This window comes from Numenius arquata, chromosome 5, assembly GCF_964106895.1.
Source record: "Numenius arquata chromosome 5, bNumArq3.hap1.1, whole genome shotgun sequence".
Taxonomy (NCBI): Eukaryota; Metazoa; Chordata; class Aves; order Charadriiformes; family Scolopacidae; genus Numenius; species Numenius arquata.
In genome coordinates this window covers 26,257,259-26,273,856 of record NC_133580.1, presented here as the reverse complement: position 1 = coordinate 26,273,856, position 16,598 = coordinate 26,257,259, and the positions used below count along the sequence as shown (strand labels likewise).

General features: G+C 43.4%; 1 protein-coding gene across 1 annotated transcript in view; it reads left to right on the top strand.

Moving 5' to 3' along the window:
* TECRL (trans-2,3-enoyl-CoA reductase like) overlaps positions 1 to 16,598 on the top strand; it is an 84,917-nt gene that overhangs the window by 5,244 nt on the left and 63,075 nt on the right. Inside the window, exon 2 of the mRNA XM_074148234.1 lies at positions 13,137 to 13,188. Within this exon, the coding sequence (XP_074004335.1) occupies positions 13,137 to 13,188 (52 nt within the window). The remainder of the gene's footprint in view (positions 1 to 13,136; positions 13,189 to 16,598) is intronic.

Here is a 16,598-nt window from a genome sequence, read left to right as displayed (position 1 = left end):
CCACATTTTTCATCATCAGCCACATCTTATGAAAAATACATAGCTACTCAAAACCTGTTTTACTTGTACATTATTTCAAAAGCCTGATGTAGGTTAAAGTTATCAATGTACAGTGATTTGATTTATAAATGCTGTTAAGAGAACTTACAACTGTTTCTGCTATAGCATTCATTGTATAATTTTTTTTTTCTTCAAATTAACCTGTAGTAAACTGTATTTTCCCCCAAACATAAGGCAACACAATTAATTTTGCATGAGTTGCTTTTAAGGCAGAAAGCGTTACACAATATAGTTTTTACAGAATAAATCACCTTTGGGGAAACCAGCAAAGAAAGCTTTTTCCCATCAAAAGCCTCGGAGCTCAGGAGTTTCACGCTATGTGATTTTGCAAGTTAAGCTATACGCAGAGGTGCAAAATCAGGTTTTGTCTGCTATACAGCGGTCCTCCTCTTTCCAGAAAACCTCTTAGGGCTGACAGAAGAGGGTTTGCTTCCTAAAGCATGTGGGAAAGAGTCTCCTCTCTTGGTGTCCTGCAAAGATGATGGAAGCTACTTTCCTACTGTTCCTTAAACCAGCCCTGCAAGCATTCAGTGCCCTCTCCCACTGAAACCTCTTTGGAAAACCCAAGTTAGTGATAGTCAAAACCCAGTTAGTGATAGTTAAATGTTTGTGGTTAACGATATATATTGTAGGGACATTAAACTATATGTTTGTGAGCGTAGACATGCCATGCAATGCCTGCAATGAAAGTCATGTGAACATATAGGTTAGGGGTGGATCTTCTGGAAAGCACTACTGAGGAGAAGGATCTGGGAGTCCTGGTGGATAGCAAACTTTCCATGAGCCAGCAATGTGCCCTTGTTGCCAAGAGGGCCAATGGAATCCTGGGCTGCATGGGGAAGAGTGTGGCCAGTAGGTCGAGGGAGGTCATTCTCCCCCTCTACTCTGCACTGGTGAGGCCACAACTGGAATACTGTGTCCAGTTCTGGGCTCCCCAGTTCAAGAGAGACAGGGAACTACTGGAGAGAGTCCAACGTAGGGCACCTAAGATGATTGAGGGATTGGAGCATCTCCCTTATGAGGAAAGGCTGAGAGAGCTGGGACTCTTTAGCCTGGAGAAGAGAAGGCTGAGGGGACACCTTATCTATGTTTAAAAGTACCTAAAGGGTGGGTTGAAGGATGATGGAGCCAGACTCTTTTCAGTGGTTGCCAGTGACAGGATGAGGGGCAACGGGCACAAGCTGGAACATAGGAGGTTCCACTCAAATATGAGGAAGAACTTCTTTCCGGTGAGGGTGCCAGAGCCCTGGAACAGGCTGCCCAGGGAGATGGTGGAGTCCCCTCCTCTGGAGATCTTCAAGACCCACCTTGATGCAGTCCTGAGTAATGTGCTCTGGGCAACCCTGCTTTGGCAGGGGAGTTGGACTAAATGATCTCTAGAGGTCCCTTCCAACTCTGACAATTCTGTGATTCCGTGATTGTTATTTTTCTTAAATCACAGGACCCCTCTGTAGGGCCTGTTCTTTTGTTACACATTTCAGTCGTCCCAACATAACACAAGTCCATGCACCAATGCAGTGACTTATATATACAACTCTTCTTGCTGTTAAATATTACACAGCATATGTACTAATACATCTTTTGCCAAAGATGAATTAAGGCTTATTCTGATTACTCTGGAAGGCTTACCTGTCTCTGAAGCAGTTCACAAGCATTTTTGTTTGTAAAGCACTTAAAACAATAGTGTCCTTGTATCTGCATGTTATGGCTTAACTGGCATGATTCACACTGGCGTGACAGCAAAATCAGATACATGCAGAAATGGTATCTCCAGCATCAGAAATCTATTCCTTTCGCCTGTGGGTTGCAGCTCTGTCACAGAAAGTGAGCAGCCAAGAAGAACAGTCCTCATCAGCTCTCTTTTGCATAGTCATCTCTAGCAAATAAAAATAACTTCTCACATCATCACTTGGAGGTTAGACATTCATTTTAGGTGAGCAAATGCAACCATTAAAGTAGGCAATGAAATTCTGCAAAGAAACTCTTTGCAGCACCAGGACATTGCCTTTTACATCAGACTGACCTCATTTGCTTCTCTCTAGGGAAGTATAGCAAAGAAGTCCTTTCCCAGGAAAGAGATGAATATTTTCATTACCTTGTATAGTCTTTTTTTTTCCCCTAAGTCTTTCAATTACAATATTTCACTTCATAGGACTCTATGTTCTTCCTTGCGGAGAATGAGAAGAATCTGTGCACTTCCACAGCAGCCTCATTTCGTGCATAGGATTTTTAAGATCATCATCCTTCTCGTTCAAGCAATCTATCATTAGAGGTGTCCTGCCTTGATGCCAAATATGCCCAAAGGGACTGAATAACTGGCTATGTTGAAGGAGGGGGTTCTGTGGTAAGACCACACGTTCGTTGATGCTGAGTCCCACAAACTAGGGATCCCCACAGCCATATGGATGAAGAAACACGGACACAAAACCATCTGGACGTAGGCTTATTGCTGTCAAAGTCCTCTGTTCTACTTCCTTTAGGATGGAGGTTTTCATGGCATCTTGAGTCTTTTACTGTATGTTTTCACAGCGTCCAGCATAAGGGGGATCTAGTCCCCGCTGTGAGGCACAGCAAGAAAATATTGTATTGTATTGTAATGTATTGTACAAATGTATTTACAAACACAAAGTCTATGCATTTTCTTGCCCATAAGAATTGAATCTTAGGCCTACCCCCCAGTGCTGGACGTGATGACAGTAGTATTTTCTTCCTCGGTTGTTAGTCACACGTGGTAAAGTAGGTAAACATATTCAAATCCTGTTGAAGCAATGCATTACACTAATTTCTTCTTGCTGTACTAGAAATTCACATCATTTTAATGTCAATGTAGCTACAGATAGTTTCAGATGAAAAGAGGCAACTAGACAGACTAATTTCTGCTTGCTCTTTGCTGTCACCATTCCTGTTTCAATATGGCTTTTTATGTGGAATACCTGGAGAAATGGACTGATTTACCTAGAAGAGAGAGACTGGAGAGGGGAGAAGCTGGTAACTTTAGGGAATTTAGCCTTTGTAAAGGGATAATTTAAAGAATTACAGAAGCTACTACAGAAGACTAATGCTTCAGGTGATACTAGTTTTCAAAGCCTAGGAGCGCCCGTAAATGGCAGGTTTTATACATCTCTTGCACTCGATAGAAAAGTCTAAGCCTGAGAGGGAAGAAAGAGTGAAATAATAAATGATCCAAAAAATTCAAGCATGATTCAAAGTTCAGTGTAAATAAGAGAATGAATTCTTCAGACACCAGTGGTGCTTCATGAACAGAAGCCACTCTGGCCAACAGTAAAAGCCAGCTCTGCTATCAGAGCAGTGAATATTGCCAAAAGTGTATCTGTAGAGACAGATTCCCAGCCAGTGTGAAAATGTCCTCGTTCCCAACAAATATATGACATTTTACCCCAGCTGCACATTTGCCGTATTGCATCAAAGATAATTCACAGATTATTGCAATTTATGAATGTACCGGAGCAATACAAGACCATAGGGAGCTGTAGGTGTTTTATTAGTCTAATAGTTAATCAGCACAACCCATGATGGAAATTTAGGTATATAATGGCATCTCATACAGGCATTATTGTAGGATTAAAATGCGCCTGCCCATGATTTATTGGTCCATCAGAACACGCTTCAAGTTCTTTCTGAAATCAGACCTGTGATTCTTCACAAAATACTTGAGCCATGTAGTAATAGATCTATAAATACCTAGCAGTATACATTAATGGTATTATTATAACATATCTGCCTACATTTAAACAATTTTGGATTTAAAAAAAGTCCTTAAAATGCAAGCTTTCCTTTTTTAATATATATACAGCTCTTGTGCTACAAGAGAACAAATTGTGGCAGTCAGAGAACCTGTACCAGAAGCACAGCAAGCACCTCTTCATTGCACCTGCTATTGTGAAAAGTACTTAGATTTCTAACTGACCTGATGATGTCTAATTGTTCTCATCTGTCACCTTCATTTCCCATTCCTTTCTGCTTCTCAGCTTCATAATTCCCCTCATAGACCACAGGGGGCTTGGGGGCGTGCTGTCTCTCCATCTTTCCCTGCTTGCTCTCCCCAACATAACTGGTTTCTTGCCCAGTGGAAACATCACAGGAGACAGGGAAGGAATATGGGGCAGCTAGAAAAGGCTTTGAGGTTCTATATTAGTAGAAAGTAAAGCTTTATGAGCCCTGAACCCCATAGAACCACTTGTTTTGCCAATACAGGTTGTCCTGTGAATTTTCTTTTGAGCTGGTTGATCTCACTCTTGCTTTTTGTTTTTGTACAGTCCCCCAAATAGCTTTTGACCATCCTGTGCTAAGAATTGGTTGAGTTTCTTGGGTGCGCTGCTTGATTTTATATGTTAGCAGTCTGCACAGGTATAAAAAAGTAAACATAAACCTCTACAGCCACTTCATGGAAAAGGGAAGACAGATTCAGAGAGATTTCATGGCTAAGCTACACGCTTAATCCGTTCTAGGACTGGCAATCAAAATCCAAACAAAATCCTAAACCTCACTTTCTTCCTGAGAGGAATTGGTCAAAATTAGTTGTTTTTTTTTTTTTTTAAGTGCATACCCCAAATGTTGTTTCAAATGACACTGAAAAAAAGGAGTCTTGAATTTTTGACGAGGTAGAATTTGTGAATGATTGCGTTACAAATTAATTTTGGAATATTTCAATCCATTATGACACAATAAATATTGTATTTTGAGTGCAATTTATTTTACAATTTAATAGCGCGTTTATTTGAATATTGTATCCTATTGGGTTATTTTCCGTGGCATAAGAGCCATGTGTTACATTATTTTACACTATCATGATTGATGCGTCATAAAATAATGCAAAAGTAATGAAAGTTCCATACCGAGGAGAAATAAAAAGAAATGAAAATAACACAATGAAATGAATTTTCAGCATGTTCCTGAAGCAGGAGTTAAAAAAAAAAACACCATATTTTCTATTCAATTTTTAAAATGTGAAGTGAATACAAATTTACACATCCAGAGTTTTGCCAGAACAGTTCCATTTCCCTGGCAGAAAAGTGTTGCGACAGAGGCTTCCTGACTGGTTCTGCTGTTAAGCTCTCAAGGTGAACACAGCAACCTTCCTCTGTTCCCTTTAACAAAAGGGCAGGAGGCACGGAGGCATCCCAGTTGTAGTCAGATTTGCTCAGAAACAGGTGAACGTGGCGAATTCTGTAAATTGAGGGATGGATCTACTAATGGATCTACTAATGGATCGCATCCTCTTTACTTTCACTCTCATCTTTAGCAGAGGGAGGAAAAGCTCCTTCTGGTGTCTGATGCTTTTTCAGAAAATTTCTTGCAAAGGGAGAGATTTGGGTTTTTTTATATATAAGTACTCAGCTAGTAGTACAAAACCAATATAACATCTTTAGAGACAAACTTGGCTAGTGTAAATTGACATGACTGCACCTGGCAAGTCATGGTGGGTGTGCGTATTCTCTGATAGTTTCGCCCATAGTCACTGGAAATATCAGTCAGTTGGATTAGATTCATAGATTCATAGATTCATAGGTTGGTCCAGGCTGGAAGGGACCTCCAAAGGTCATCTAGTCCGACCTCCCCGCAGTCAGCAGGGACACCCCCAACTAGACCAGGTTGCCCAGGGCCTCGTCGAGCTTCACCTTGAATATCTCAAGGGAAGGGGCCTCAACCACCTCCCTGGGCAACCTGTTCCAGTGTTCCACCACCCTCAGAGTAAAGAACTTGTTCCTAATATCCAATCTAAATCTCCCCTTCTCCAACTTAAAACCATTGCCCCTCGTCCTGTCACTGCAGGCCTTTGTAAACAGACCCTCCCCAGCCTTCCTGTAGGCCCCCCTCAGGTACTGGGAGGCCGCTATGAGGTCTCCCCGGAGCCTCCTCTTCTCCAGGCTGAACAACCACATCTCCCTCAGTCTGTCCTCATAGGAGAGGTGCTCCAACCCCCTGATCATTTTGGTGGCCCTCCTCTGGACCCGCTCTATCAGGTCCATGTCCTTTCTATATTGAGGGCTCCAGACCTGCACACAGTGCTCCAGGGGAGGTCTCACCAGAGCAGAGTAAAGTGGCAGAATCACCTCTCTTATTATCCCATATGCTAAAGTTCATGTGACCACATCATAATAATCTAGGAGATTACTAGGCGATAGAGCCCTCTACTCACGTATACTGGCCTTGAGCTAAAACCATAATTCTGAATATCTCCAGTTTCTGGAAAGACTGGTTTGAGATCAGAGCTAGCTGCTTGATAGGCAGTTCACTGCAGTCTACCGAGTAAAATATTAAATTCCATATAAAGCCTTTGTGCAGTTGCTGACAACACTTGTCTATATGTAGTTGCTTCTACGTTATTTCCTTGGTGGGGTTATCTATTTATATCTCTTTGTTCGTGACCAGCACACTGGTTTCACCAGGCTAACACGAGAGCAGCGTGGGGACACGCTGAGGGAGAGTAGATTAAAACAGCACCCAATTTTTAATACCGTCTTTGAAAATTAACAACAAGAAAAAGTCATCCGATCTAGAAGCCAATTCACAAAACACAGAGATCAATCAGAACAGGAGTTTTCCTGATTAACTTTCTGTGAAATGCTGCTGATTTCTAATAATACAGCATGGTCCCAAAGCAAGGACAGGGCGCAAAAGCAGTGATGATGAATTATTTGTCGAGTGATGAATTTGGAAATTACCTGGCTTTCCCATTAGCTGGTTATCTGTTTTGGGGTCAGATCCTAAGCTGAAATAAGCTGAAGTCACCCTTTTGAACAAATGTAGCCTGTCGGAAGATGGGGCCATGTGGGGCCAACGAGCACCTGGAGTGGCCGAATTTCTGAATTTCTGCAATTCTGGAAAATGTCTGTCTGTGGGAAAGCAGGTGACTCAGCAGTGCAGGGGTAGTGACATGTCACAAAGAGAAAAAAGCATTCAAAGGGAAATGTTGAATGAAAGATCAGTTATTTGCTAAAATTCTACTATTCAAATTCTTATTGATATTCTGCTAACCTCTAACCCCTAAAATAATCCTTTAGTTGCAAGAACTGCGTGATGCAATTACATACAGATCACTAGAATTGTTATAATTCCTTGACTTACAAATGTGAAAGAGGTATGAAAGCGGATAACTATCTGATTAGCTTGCACTCACAAAAGGCAGTATTAAGTTCCCATAATATCTTCCATTTAGTGCTCTTCCTTGAGTCATAGCTTAAGTTACTAATATGGTATTTTAAATCTTAAAAAGAAAAGTGATGCTTTGTGCATTGCTGCATAAAGGAAAGACAGAACTGGAATAGATGAGCCAGAAGGTCCTTTCATTCTTGAATTCCTGAAAAATGAAAAGTTGCCTTGAATGGAAAAGTAAAAGTCTTTTTGCTAGGAAGGTATAGGAAAAACAGCATTTTGAGGGTTTTAAATCATCCTTTTCTGAATGAAAAGTGTCTTATAAAGTACAGGTTTTAACACCTGTAAAATCTGCATTTCTTCATAACGTTTTTTTTGTGAAGAAAATGTAGTCTCGAACCTTAGACATGATAGCAACTTACTAGGAAGTTAACTATATTTAAAACCTGGTGTGAGAGTTCAGAATTTGGAGGGAAAACTGGCTTGACCATCAGACATAGATGTGTGCCAAGTAAGAGTTGTTTCTACAATGAAATACATCTTGTTTTAAGTACACCAAGGGTGGTCTTTCATCTGGTTTCCCTTTGCCTATTTGAAAAGTGCTGAAATAGAGGAAATGGAAGGTTATAACACTTTCAGAAATAATTTAAAAGAGTAAGACTAATAATTACAGTGAAATGTTCCAGGGTGTTTTATTCAGTTAGAACAAAGGGTAGTAAGAGCAGATGCTGTTCCAGTCCTTACAATTCTTTAGCTTATATTGATGTACAATGAAAAGAACAAAAGATAATTAATGGTCTACAAAGAGGACACTCTGAGTAGTAAGCTGATGTCTCAGCATCCATCTTCACACTGATCAATATTAGAATCTATAACTTCACCGGTTGTTTTATGAGGTCTTTAACAAAAAGGACACAGAATTATCAAGATCATAAAAAAATGTATTTCATTCCTTTGTGGCTATCGCCTCATTATTCTGACTGGGAAAGGACACTGCGATTCCTCTATGTCATAGCCCATTCTGAAGGTATTTGCAGTATTTTTCAACTCGCAATCTGTGTAGTTTGTCTCAAGTGGAAGGGTCCTCCTCTAAGCCAGCTGGCCCATAAAACAAAAGTCTTCCTGCCCTCCTGGCTGGATGTGTGCCTTCCTTCCCCGGGGCACACACAACCCATACAGCGTGGTGCCACGCAGAGATGCCAGGCTGCCACTAACCAACCAAGTACATGCTCTGCCTGGGCCTCAGCTGGCAGGAATTTAACCAGCTCCAGCCTAAAGCAGCTTGGATGTACTCAGGCACAGCAGTGTTCTTGCTAATGAGCTCTGCCTCTCTCATAGGTGTCATATGGAGCACAGTCCCCCTTCGGGCTGCAGCTCTACGGTTCAAGCACCAGCTTCGGATGTCACTGAATCACAGAATCACATGGGGTTGGAAGGGACCTCTGGAGATCATCTAGCCCAACCCCCCTGCCAAAGCAGGTCCACCCAGAGCAGGCTGCACAGGAACGTGTCCAGGTGGGTTTGGAATGTCTCCAGAGAAGGAGACTCCACCACCTCCCTGGGCAGCCTGTTCCAGGGCTCTGCCACCCTCAAAGGAAAGAAGTTCCTCCTCATGTTTAGGTGGAACTTCTTATATTCAAGTTTGTGCCCATTTCCTCTTGTCTGATCCCTGGGCACCACTGAGAAAAGACCGGCCCCATCCTCTTGACACCCTCCCTTTAAGTATTTATAAGCATTGATCAGATCCCCCCTCAGTCTTCTCTTCTCCAGACTAAAAAGACCCAAGTCCCTCAGCCTCTCCTCGTAAAGGAGATGCTCCAGGCCCCTCATCATCTTTGTAGCCCTCTGCTGTACCCTTTCCAGCAGTTCTCTGTCCTTCTTGAACTGGGGAGCCCAGAACTGGACACAGTGCTCCAGATGGGGCCTCACCAGGGCAGAGCAGAGGGGCAGGATGACCTCCCTCGACCTGCTGGTCACACTCTTCCTGATGCACCCCAGGATGCCATTGGCCTTCTTGGCCACAAAGGCACATTGTTGGCTCATGGTCACCCTATTGTCCACCAGCACTCCTAGGTCCTTCTCCTCAGAGCTGCTCTCCAGCAGGTCAGCCCCCAACCTGTCCTGGTGCAGGGGGTTATTCCTCCCCAGGTGCAGCACCCTACACTTTCCCTTGTTGAATTTCATCAGGTTCCTCTCTGCCCAACTCTCCAGCCTGTCCAGGTCTCACTGTATGGCAGCACAGCCTTCTGGTGTGTCAGCCACCCCTCCCAGTTTTGTCAGGGAGGTGGTGTGTGATGTTTCACATCTCGTTGCCCTGCTGCAGCAGGCTATTGTAAGCATAGAACCAGGCAGGCACTTTGTAACTTTTAAACACCTAAAGCACATGAATGGTTCATTTGGCAAACCTGAAACTCAAGCTTAGACTAATTTGTTGATAGCTAAAGTTAGGTGGCATGAATCCTATGGCTGTCACAGCAGGATTTGGAGGTTAGAAAGCACTGAAAGCCTCAGGTTGAAAAATGGGAGAGGGATGGAGAGGCAGAATTGCTAAGAAGGGATGGACTAGAAATTTTGCACTGGTTGAAAGCAGTGCTGCCCTGAAGCCAACACATACTCAGGAGTGCAGGAGATGGAGGCCACGGGCTATGTTTTGAGCTAGCACTGCTCTGTGACTGTGCTCAGCTTAACAGTCTTTCAGCTTCCCTTGACTTAATCAGATGATCAGCTCTTTGGAGCATGGGTTGGCTCTGGCTCCTCTTTCCCAGAACCTGGCATGCTGATCTCCTGTTAGGATGCAGACACTGTAGGAATGAGGCTTATACTATGTTTAGAAAACCAGATGATCCTCCATCACATTGGAAAAGACCATCTCTGTCCTTGAGGGCACAAGCTGGAACATGGGAAGTTCCATTTAAATATGAGGAGAAACTTCTTTAGGGTGAGGGTGCCAGAGCCCTGGAACAGGCTGCCCAGGGAGGTGGTGGAGTCCCCTTCTCTGGAGATCTTCAAGACCCACCTTGATGCAGTCCTGAGTGATGTGCTCTGGGCAACCCTGCTTTGGCAGGGGAGTTGGACTAGATGATCTCTAGAGGTCCCTTCCAACTCTGACAATTCTGTGATCCATGATTGAGCTGGCAATGCTATCTCTGAAAACCTGCCCACCTGCCCTGTACCTCGACACGTGACAGATTTTGGTCGGCAGACTCGTGTGCCGTGTGGTTGTTGCCAGCTAACAGCACCTGCAGCCATATCTGACAGATTCTGGGCTCCAGACCTCACAGGTGTGAGATTACAACGTGTAAGAAAGCAATTTCACATATTTTTAGAGGTTTTGAAAACGTGCACCCCCCTGTATCTCCCATATTCAAGTCCACAAGTGCTTGTACACGTTACAAGAAAAGGCACCTGTAGACCGTGGGAGATGTGCTGTTCTACTGGATATGCTGTGGAATGACTTAAGTGCAACAACTATAGATAAAAGGTTTCCTTTCCTTTTTGAATTTAGAAAGTTAAGATGGCTTCTTCTATTGTTCCCTGTAGCTGGGAAGAAAAGGGACCCCATCTGGCTTCAGGAATTCCAAGGGCAATGTCCCTCTCCTGGCTCAGTACTGTTTAACATGGATTGGGTGCTACACAGACCTTGGAAGGGGAAAGAGTATGTCCTTGGATTCAAGGAGTCCAGCCCCTGATTTGGGTGAAGTTGGCATCGCTGAGCAGGTGCATCAGAGAAACAAGTCAGGATTACGTAGAGGTTCAGTTTCTACAAATAAGGACTTTTCCAGTGCTCAGTAAAACCCTCTGTAACTGTAGAAAAGAAAGTGTTCTCATCTAAACCCACAGAAAAAGCTAGGAAAAATCTGAACTTCATGTACCGCTTAGCACAGGTATCGTTTTACAGCTTTAGATCATTGAAACCTGTATTAAGCTCTCTGCCTGTTCATATTATTACTGGAAACTAGTTGGCTTACTCCTAAGCACTAATGACACAGATATTGTATATTTGCATGGCGTGTCAAATTATATCAGAGAAAAACTTTTCTTTGTGTACTAATTTGTTGCTTTTGAGTCAGCAATTTTGTTTTCTTACATGAGTATTTCTCCAGACTCAGTCTTTTCAGCAAAACAACACATGTTAAGGTGTTAAGGACCTCTACTAGCAGAATTTCTTACATTCTCTATTTTTTTATGCATGGCTATTGTCACAATTCACTAATATCACTAATAAGTACAATACTTGTTTAGAGAACAAGTCATACGAGGAGAGGCTGAGGGAACTGGGCATGTTTAGTTTGGAGGAGGCTGAGGGGGGACCTCATTGCCCTCTACAGCTCCCTGAAAGGAGGGTGTAAAGAGGTGGGTGTTGGCCTCTTCTCCCAAGGGAATAATGACAGGAGCAGCGGAAATGGTCTGAAGTTGGGGCAGGGGAGGTTTAGATTAGATATTAGGAAAAATGACTTTCCTGAGAGGGTGGTCAGGCACTGGAACAGCCTGCCCAGGGAGGTGGTGGAGTCACCATCCCTGGAGGTATTTCAGAAATGTGTAGACGTGGCACTTCAGGGCATGCTCTAGTGCCTGATGTTGTTGGGGTTTTTTGTGTGTGTGTATGGCTGGACTTGGTGATCTCAAAGGTCCCTTCCAACCATGAAGATTCTGTGATTCTGTAATACATAGATAAATAGCACTAATCACATTTGGAAGAAGTGGGACTACAGTCTAAAGATGGTGTCAAGATCCAAGCAAGGCTCAGTAAGTTCTAACTAATGCAATGAAATTGGAATTGGATTGCCCAGAAAACCCCACAGAAGTCTTCAGGTGGGAAGAGACAGGCAAGCTTCTGCAGAGCAGAACTGTTGGTTTCCTGTGTAGCTGCCAAGGAGGCTACACCAGGAAACCGTCGAGTTTTCCAGCTGAGGGAAGCTGGAGATGTAGTGACCCAGGTGATGAGTGCCCAGCCAGGCCATGGCTGTTTCTCTACCTCGGCCCAAAGAAATTCTGCTGCTCCTTCAGATTTTGCTGTACGTCCCCACCACTTCATACTGCTATTAGCCTATGCTGTGCACCTGCCCTAAGTTTCCGGGGAAGGTGGTTTTCTGCATTCTGCTGTCTGACTGTGGCGATGAGGTCTCTCACTACAGCCAAAGCAGATCCCCGTGGTTAAGACACAGTTCAATTTACTTCTCGGTCCCTGTGCTTAAATGAACGATACAGAATATTAAATCAGGCAACTAAAAGGGATGGTCTTGTTAAGACGACTAGACCCTTGCCTCTTGCCACCTCGATCACCCTGAGCTTGAGCTCAACATACTGCTTCCTGAAGTGTTCCATTGCCTCTCCTTGTAAATGCCAGGCACTTCTAAGCCTTTCGCTCCAGTAAGTTCTGTGTTTCTCAGATACTTTGTACAAAGTGTATTAAGAAATCAATATACATAATAAAATAGAGCCTAAAAGGCCTCCAGACTGCCATCTAACACTGTGACACCTGAATTTCTTCAGTGCACATGAACAACAGCATGCAGAAGCAAACTCATTTTAGGCAGAAAGGCCACAAACTGCCACCTTTACTACTGGCCCCTCAGCAAAACCCTTTGATGTCTCCAAGAGACGTGAAATGCCCAGCATGCTTGAAGCTAACTTTTAAAGCTCACCCTTCAAGTTTTCCCACTGGTTTGATCTTGAGGGCAGTTAGTGCCTCAAGCGGGGCCAGCAGCTTCCCCTCCTGACCCTTGGGATTTTACTCTTCCATTGGCCAAGCAGAGGTGGCCCAGGCAGTATGTAAATCAAATGTGGATGATCCTTAATAACTTATCAACATGTCAGAGCAAATTTGCTGATTTGCTTCATTGTTGCCTAAGGAACTTGCAGACAAATTGAATCATCTCTTCATTAGAGGAGGGGAAAAGAGATCCCAGAGCGATGAAGACAGAAAAATTAACCTGCATGCATTTTGTTTTCTTTTCCAGATACCTCCATCATCTACCCTTCTGGATGTGAAACACAAATTTCACAAAGCGTGTAAGTATTACAGCTAGCAGGCTGGAGGCATGGTTAGAGGCCTTTCAACTTGGAGAAATTTTCAGATTTATTTTTCATGAAATCTCGCATTAAAGCTGAGGCTGGCTTGACAGGTTCAGTGCTGAATAAGAGCAGTGTTTGGGCTAAAGTTCTACTGTAACTATAGCAGATGTGAGAGGCTGGAAGGAGAGGACTGCATAATTTATCACTGCCAGCCCGTGAGGGGCAATACCTTTCTATCTTCTTTTTAACATTACACAGTGTCAATTCAAGACCACGACTGCATTTGCCCTCACAGTGTTACATTAGATAAGCTTCGATAACATTAGACTTCTTCAAGCTGGCCATAAACAGACCACGTAAACCAGATAATCACTGTAGCGGGGAACTCAAGCACAGAGTGATTAAATGACCTGTCTGGGATTGTGCAGGCAGTCTGACAGGCTTCTCAACTGACTCACAGAATCACATGGGGTGGGAAGGAACCTCTGGAGATCATCTAGTCCAACCCCCCTGCCAAAGCAGGTCCACCCAGAGCAGGTTGCACAGGAACATGTCCAGGTGGCTTTTGAGTGTCTCCAGAGAAGGAGACTCCACCACCGCCCTGGGCAGCCTCTTCCAGGGCTCTGCCACCCTCAAAGGAAAGAAGTTCCTCCTCAAGTTTAGGTGGAACTTCTTATGTTCAAGTTTGTGCCCGTTACCTCTTGTCCTGTCACTGGGCACCATGTGACAGGACAAGAGGACTCAGCCATGCCCAGTTCCTTAATGGTCAGGACAACCTCCCTTTCTTCTAGTACCATTTTTTTTTGTTTGTTTTCATATCCATGAGGAGGGGAGAAAATAGTGGGAGAGAGGGTAATTTTTGCACATACAGACTGCAGATATGGACCATGTACATGAGAAGAGATGAGAGCAATTATACCTGAAAATCCCCTCTTTTCTTCCTGCCAGAGAACAGAGCAGTGTTGCTGGATGCTTCCTTTCTGCCTCCTCCTAGCTCCTAGCCTGCCTCTAGCCCTTACTAGAGGAAGGTGGTTGGAAAAGTAGAATAAAGAGAAATGAAAGTAGCCCAGCACCAAAGTTTGATGGAATTTACCATTATCCACTGAATTGCTGGTCAGGATTTTGGGGACTGGGGCCAAATATACCTGAAACCTACAGGATGTATATGTGTGTATGGTGTGCCTTGAGTTCTGAAATGCTAAAATGCTGCTGTATCTGCGTTTGTAGAGATCCTAGCTGTGCCACCCTTGCTCCTAGACTGAGAAATGTTTCTCTCACTCCTGCCTGTGGGAAGTAAAGTGTACTTATGATGAGGATCAGTAACTTTGAGTGTTACCCACATTTGGATGTGCAGGTCTATGCAAGGCCTGTGAACTTGAACTGGACTTTTTAGAGCTGCAAAGGTATTTAGTTGAGTAGAAAAAGATGTAACAAGAATTGAGGGTTGTAAAGTGAAGGCCAGAGAAACTCAAAATTTGTAATGAGGTAATTTGATTCCAAGAAGCAGGATGGTTTACTGTTGAAGTAAGCATCTTAGATGATGGGCTTTCATTATTTTTACGAAAAAAGAGTATATTCAACTAAAAGCTAGATGCCTTTTGCAAAAAAAAAAAAGCTTTAGTCGGACACTAATACTGAGTTCAAAGTAGGGTAAGTAGAAGAAATACTATGCTTCTCCTCTGTCCTTAGAATTTTATAAAACACTAAAGGTGAAGGTTTCTGTGGTTGCACAAAGGTTCAGTTGGTGAAGCAAAAGGCTGTTGACCTAACTGTTCTAAAACTACTTGTTTTCACTCTCTGTAAGGCCTTGTAAAATGAAAAATGGTAAAAGTTCAAAAACCCCACAGCTGAATATGAAAAGACTGAGTGCACAATTTTTAACAAATTTAATAAAATGTCTTCTCATCAGTTTGTGAAAGGCAGTGTATTTCTGCCTAGACTCTCTTAAATCAACTGAAACTGGATTTACATTGATGCAGATTAAATCAGCTGAGGATCACTGGCACAGAGGTTTATGTCAATTTAAACGTAATGAGGTTTTCAATGGATTTGGGCTAAAATGGTACAAGTCTGTGTATAAGCCATTTTAATGGCACCTCTTTTCATATTTAGAGGTATCTTACTCCTCAAATACTCCCAGTGATGTAGGTGGAGCTGAGTAAAAAGGAAGACAGTAAGCAATACAACAAAGCATGGAAGGGCTGGCATGGGCCCTCAATAATTTTTCAGTTTTCAATTTCAATTTTTCAGTTTTTCAATTTCAGTTTCAGTTTTCATGCCCAGGAGTACACCGTCTCAGTGTCCCATGTCCTTTCCTCCCATTCCAGCTCATCGCTTTGATCTCTTTTGTAGTTCAGCCTGGGTGTTTGTTGTCTCATGAGATTCCCCCCTCCTCCTCCTTCCCCACTTGCAAAGAACAAACCTTCCCTTTTCTACTTTTCATATAGTTTGGAGAAAGGCAGCTTATAGACTACAGTTCTTTTAGGTAAAAGCTAAGAAGGGGCTGAGGCTGATCTGTGGATGCCTTTGGTTAGCGTGCTGTTTTGTACTAGCTCATGCATTGATTTCTGTCATTTCTGTGTGCCAGACTCACGTGTTCCCCTATAATCTCTTGCTAAAACACACTCCTATGCACACCCCCTTACAGTCTCCCTGTCTTCATAAATTCTCCTTTGATCGCCCATGCAATTAAGCTTTCTCCTCAGCTGGTATCTTGTCAGCCCTTCAGTGAGAGGAGCTCCTGTGCAGCAATTTCACAAGCATCATCCCTGTCACTGAGCGGTTTTCACTGCCTTGTTCAAGAAAGGAGGAAAAAGACTGAATTATGAATTGCAGGATGGGAGGCTGTTAATCATAGAATCATAGAATCATTCAAGTTGGAAAAGACCCTTGGGATCATCGAGTCCAACAATCAACCCTACTCTACAAAGTTCTCCCCTACACCATATCCCCCAACACCACATCTAAACGACTCTTAAACACATCCAGGGATGGTGACTCAACCCCCTCCCTGGGCAGCCTGTTCCAGTGTCTGACCACTCTCTCTGTGAAGAATTTTTTCCTAATGTCCAGTCTAAACCTACCCTGTTGAGCTTGAAGCCATTCCCTCTTGTTCTGTCATTAATTACCTGTGCGAAGAGACCAGCACCAACCTCTCTACAGTGTCCTTTCAAGTAGTTGTAGAGAGTGATGAGGTCTCCCCTCAGCCTCCTCTTCCTCATACTAAACAGTCCCAGCTCCTTCAACCGCTCTTCGTATGATTTGTTTTCCAGGCCCTTCCCCAGCTTCGTTGCCCTCCTCTGCACTCGCTCCAGCACCTCGATATCTCTCTTGGATTGAGGTGCCCAAAACTGGACACAATACTCCAGGTGTGGCCTCACCAGTGCTGAGTACAGGGGGACAATCAC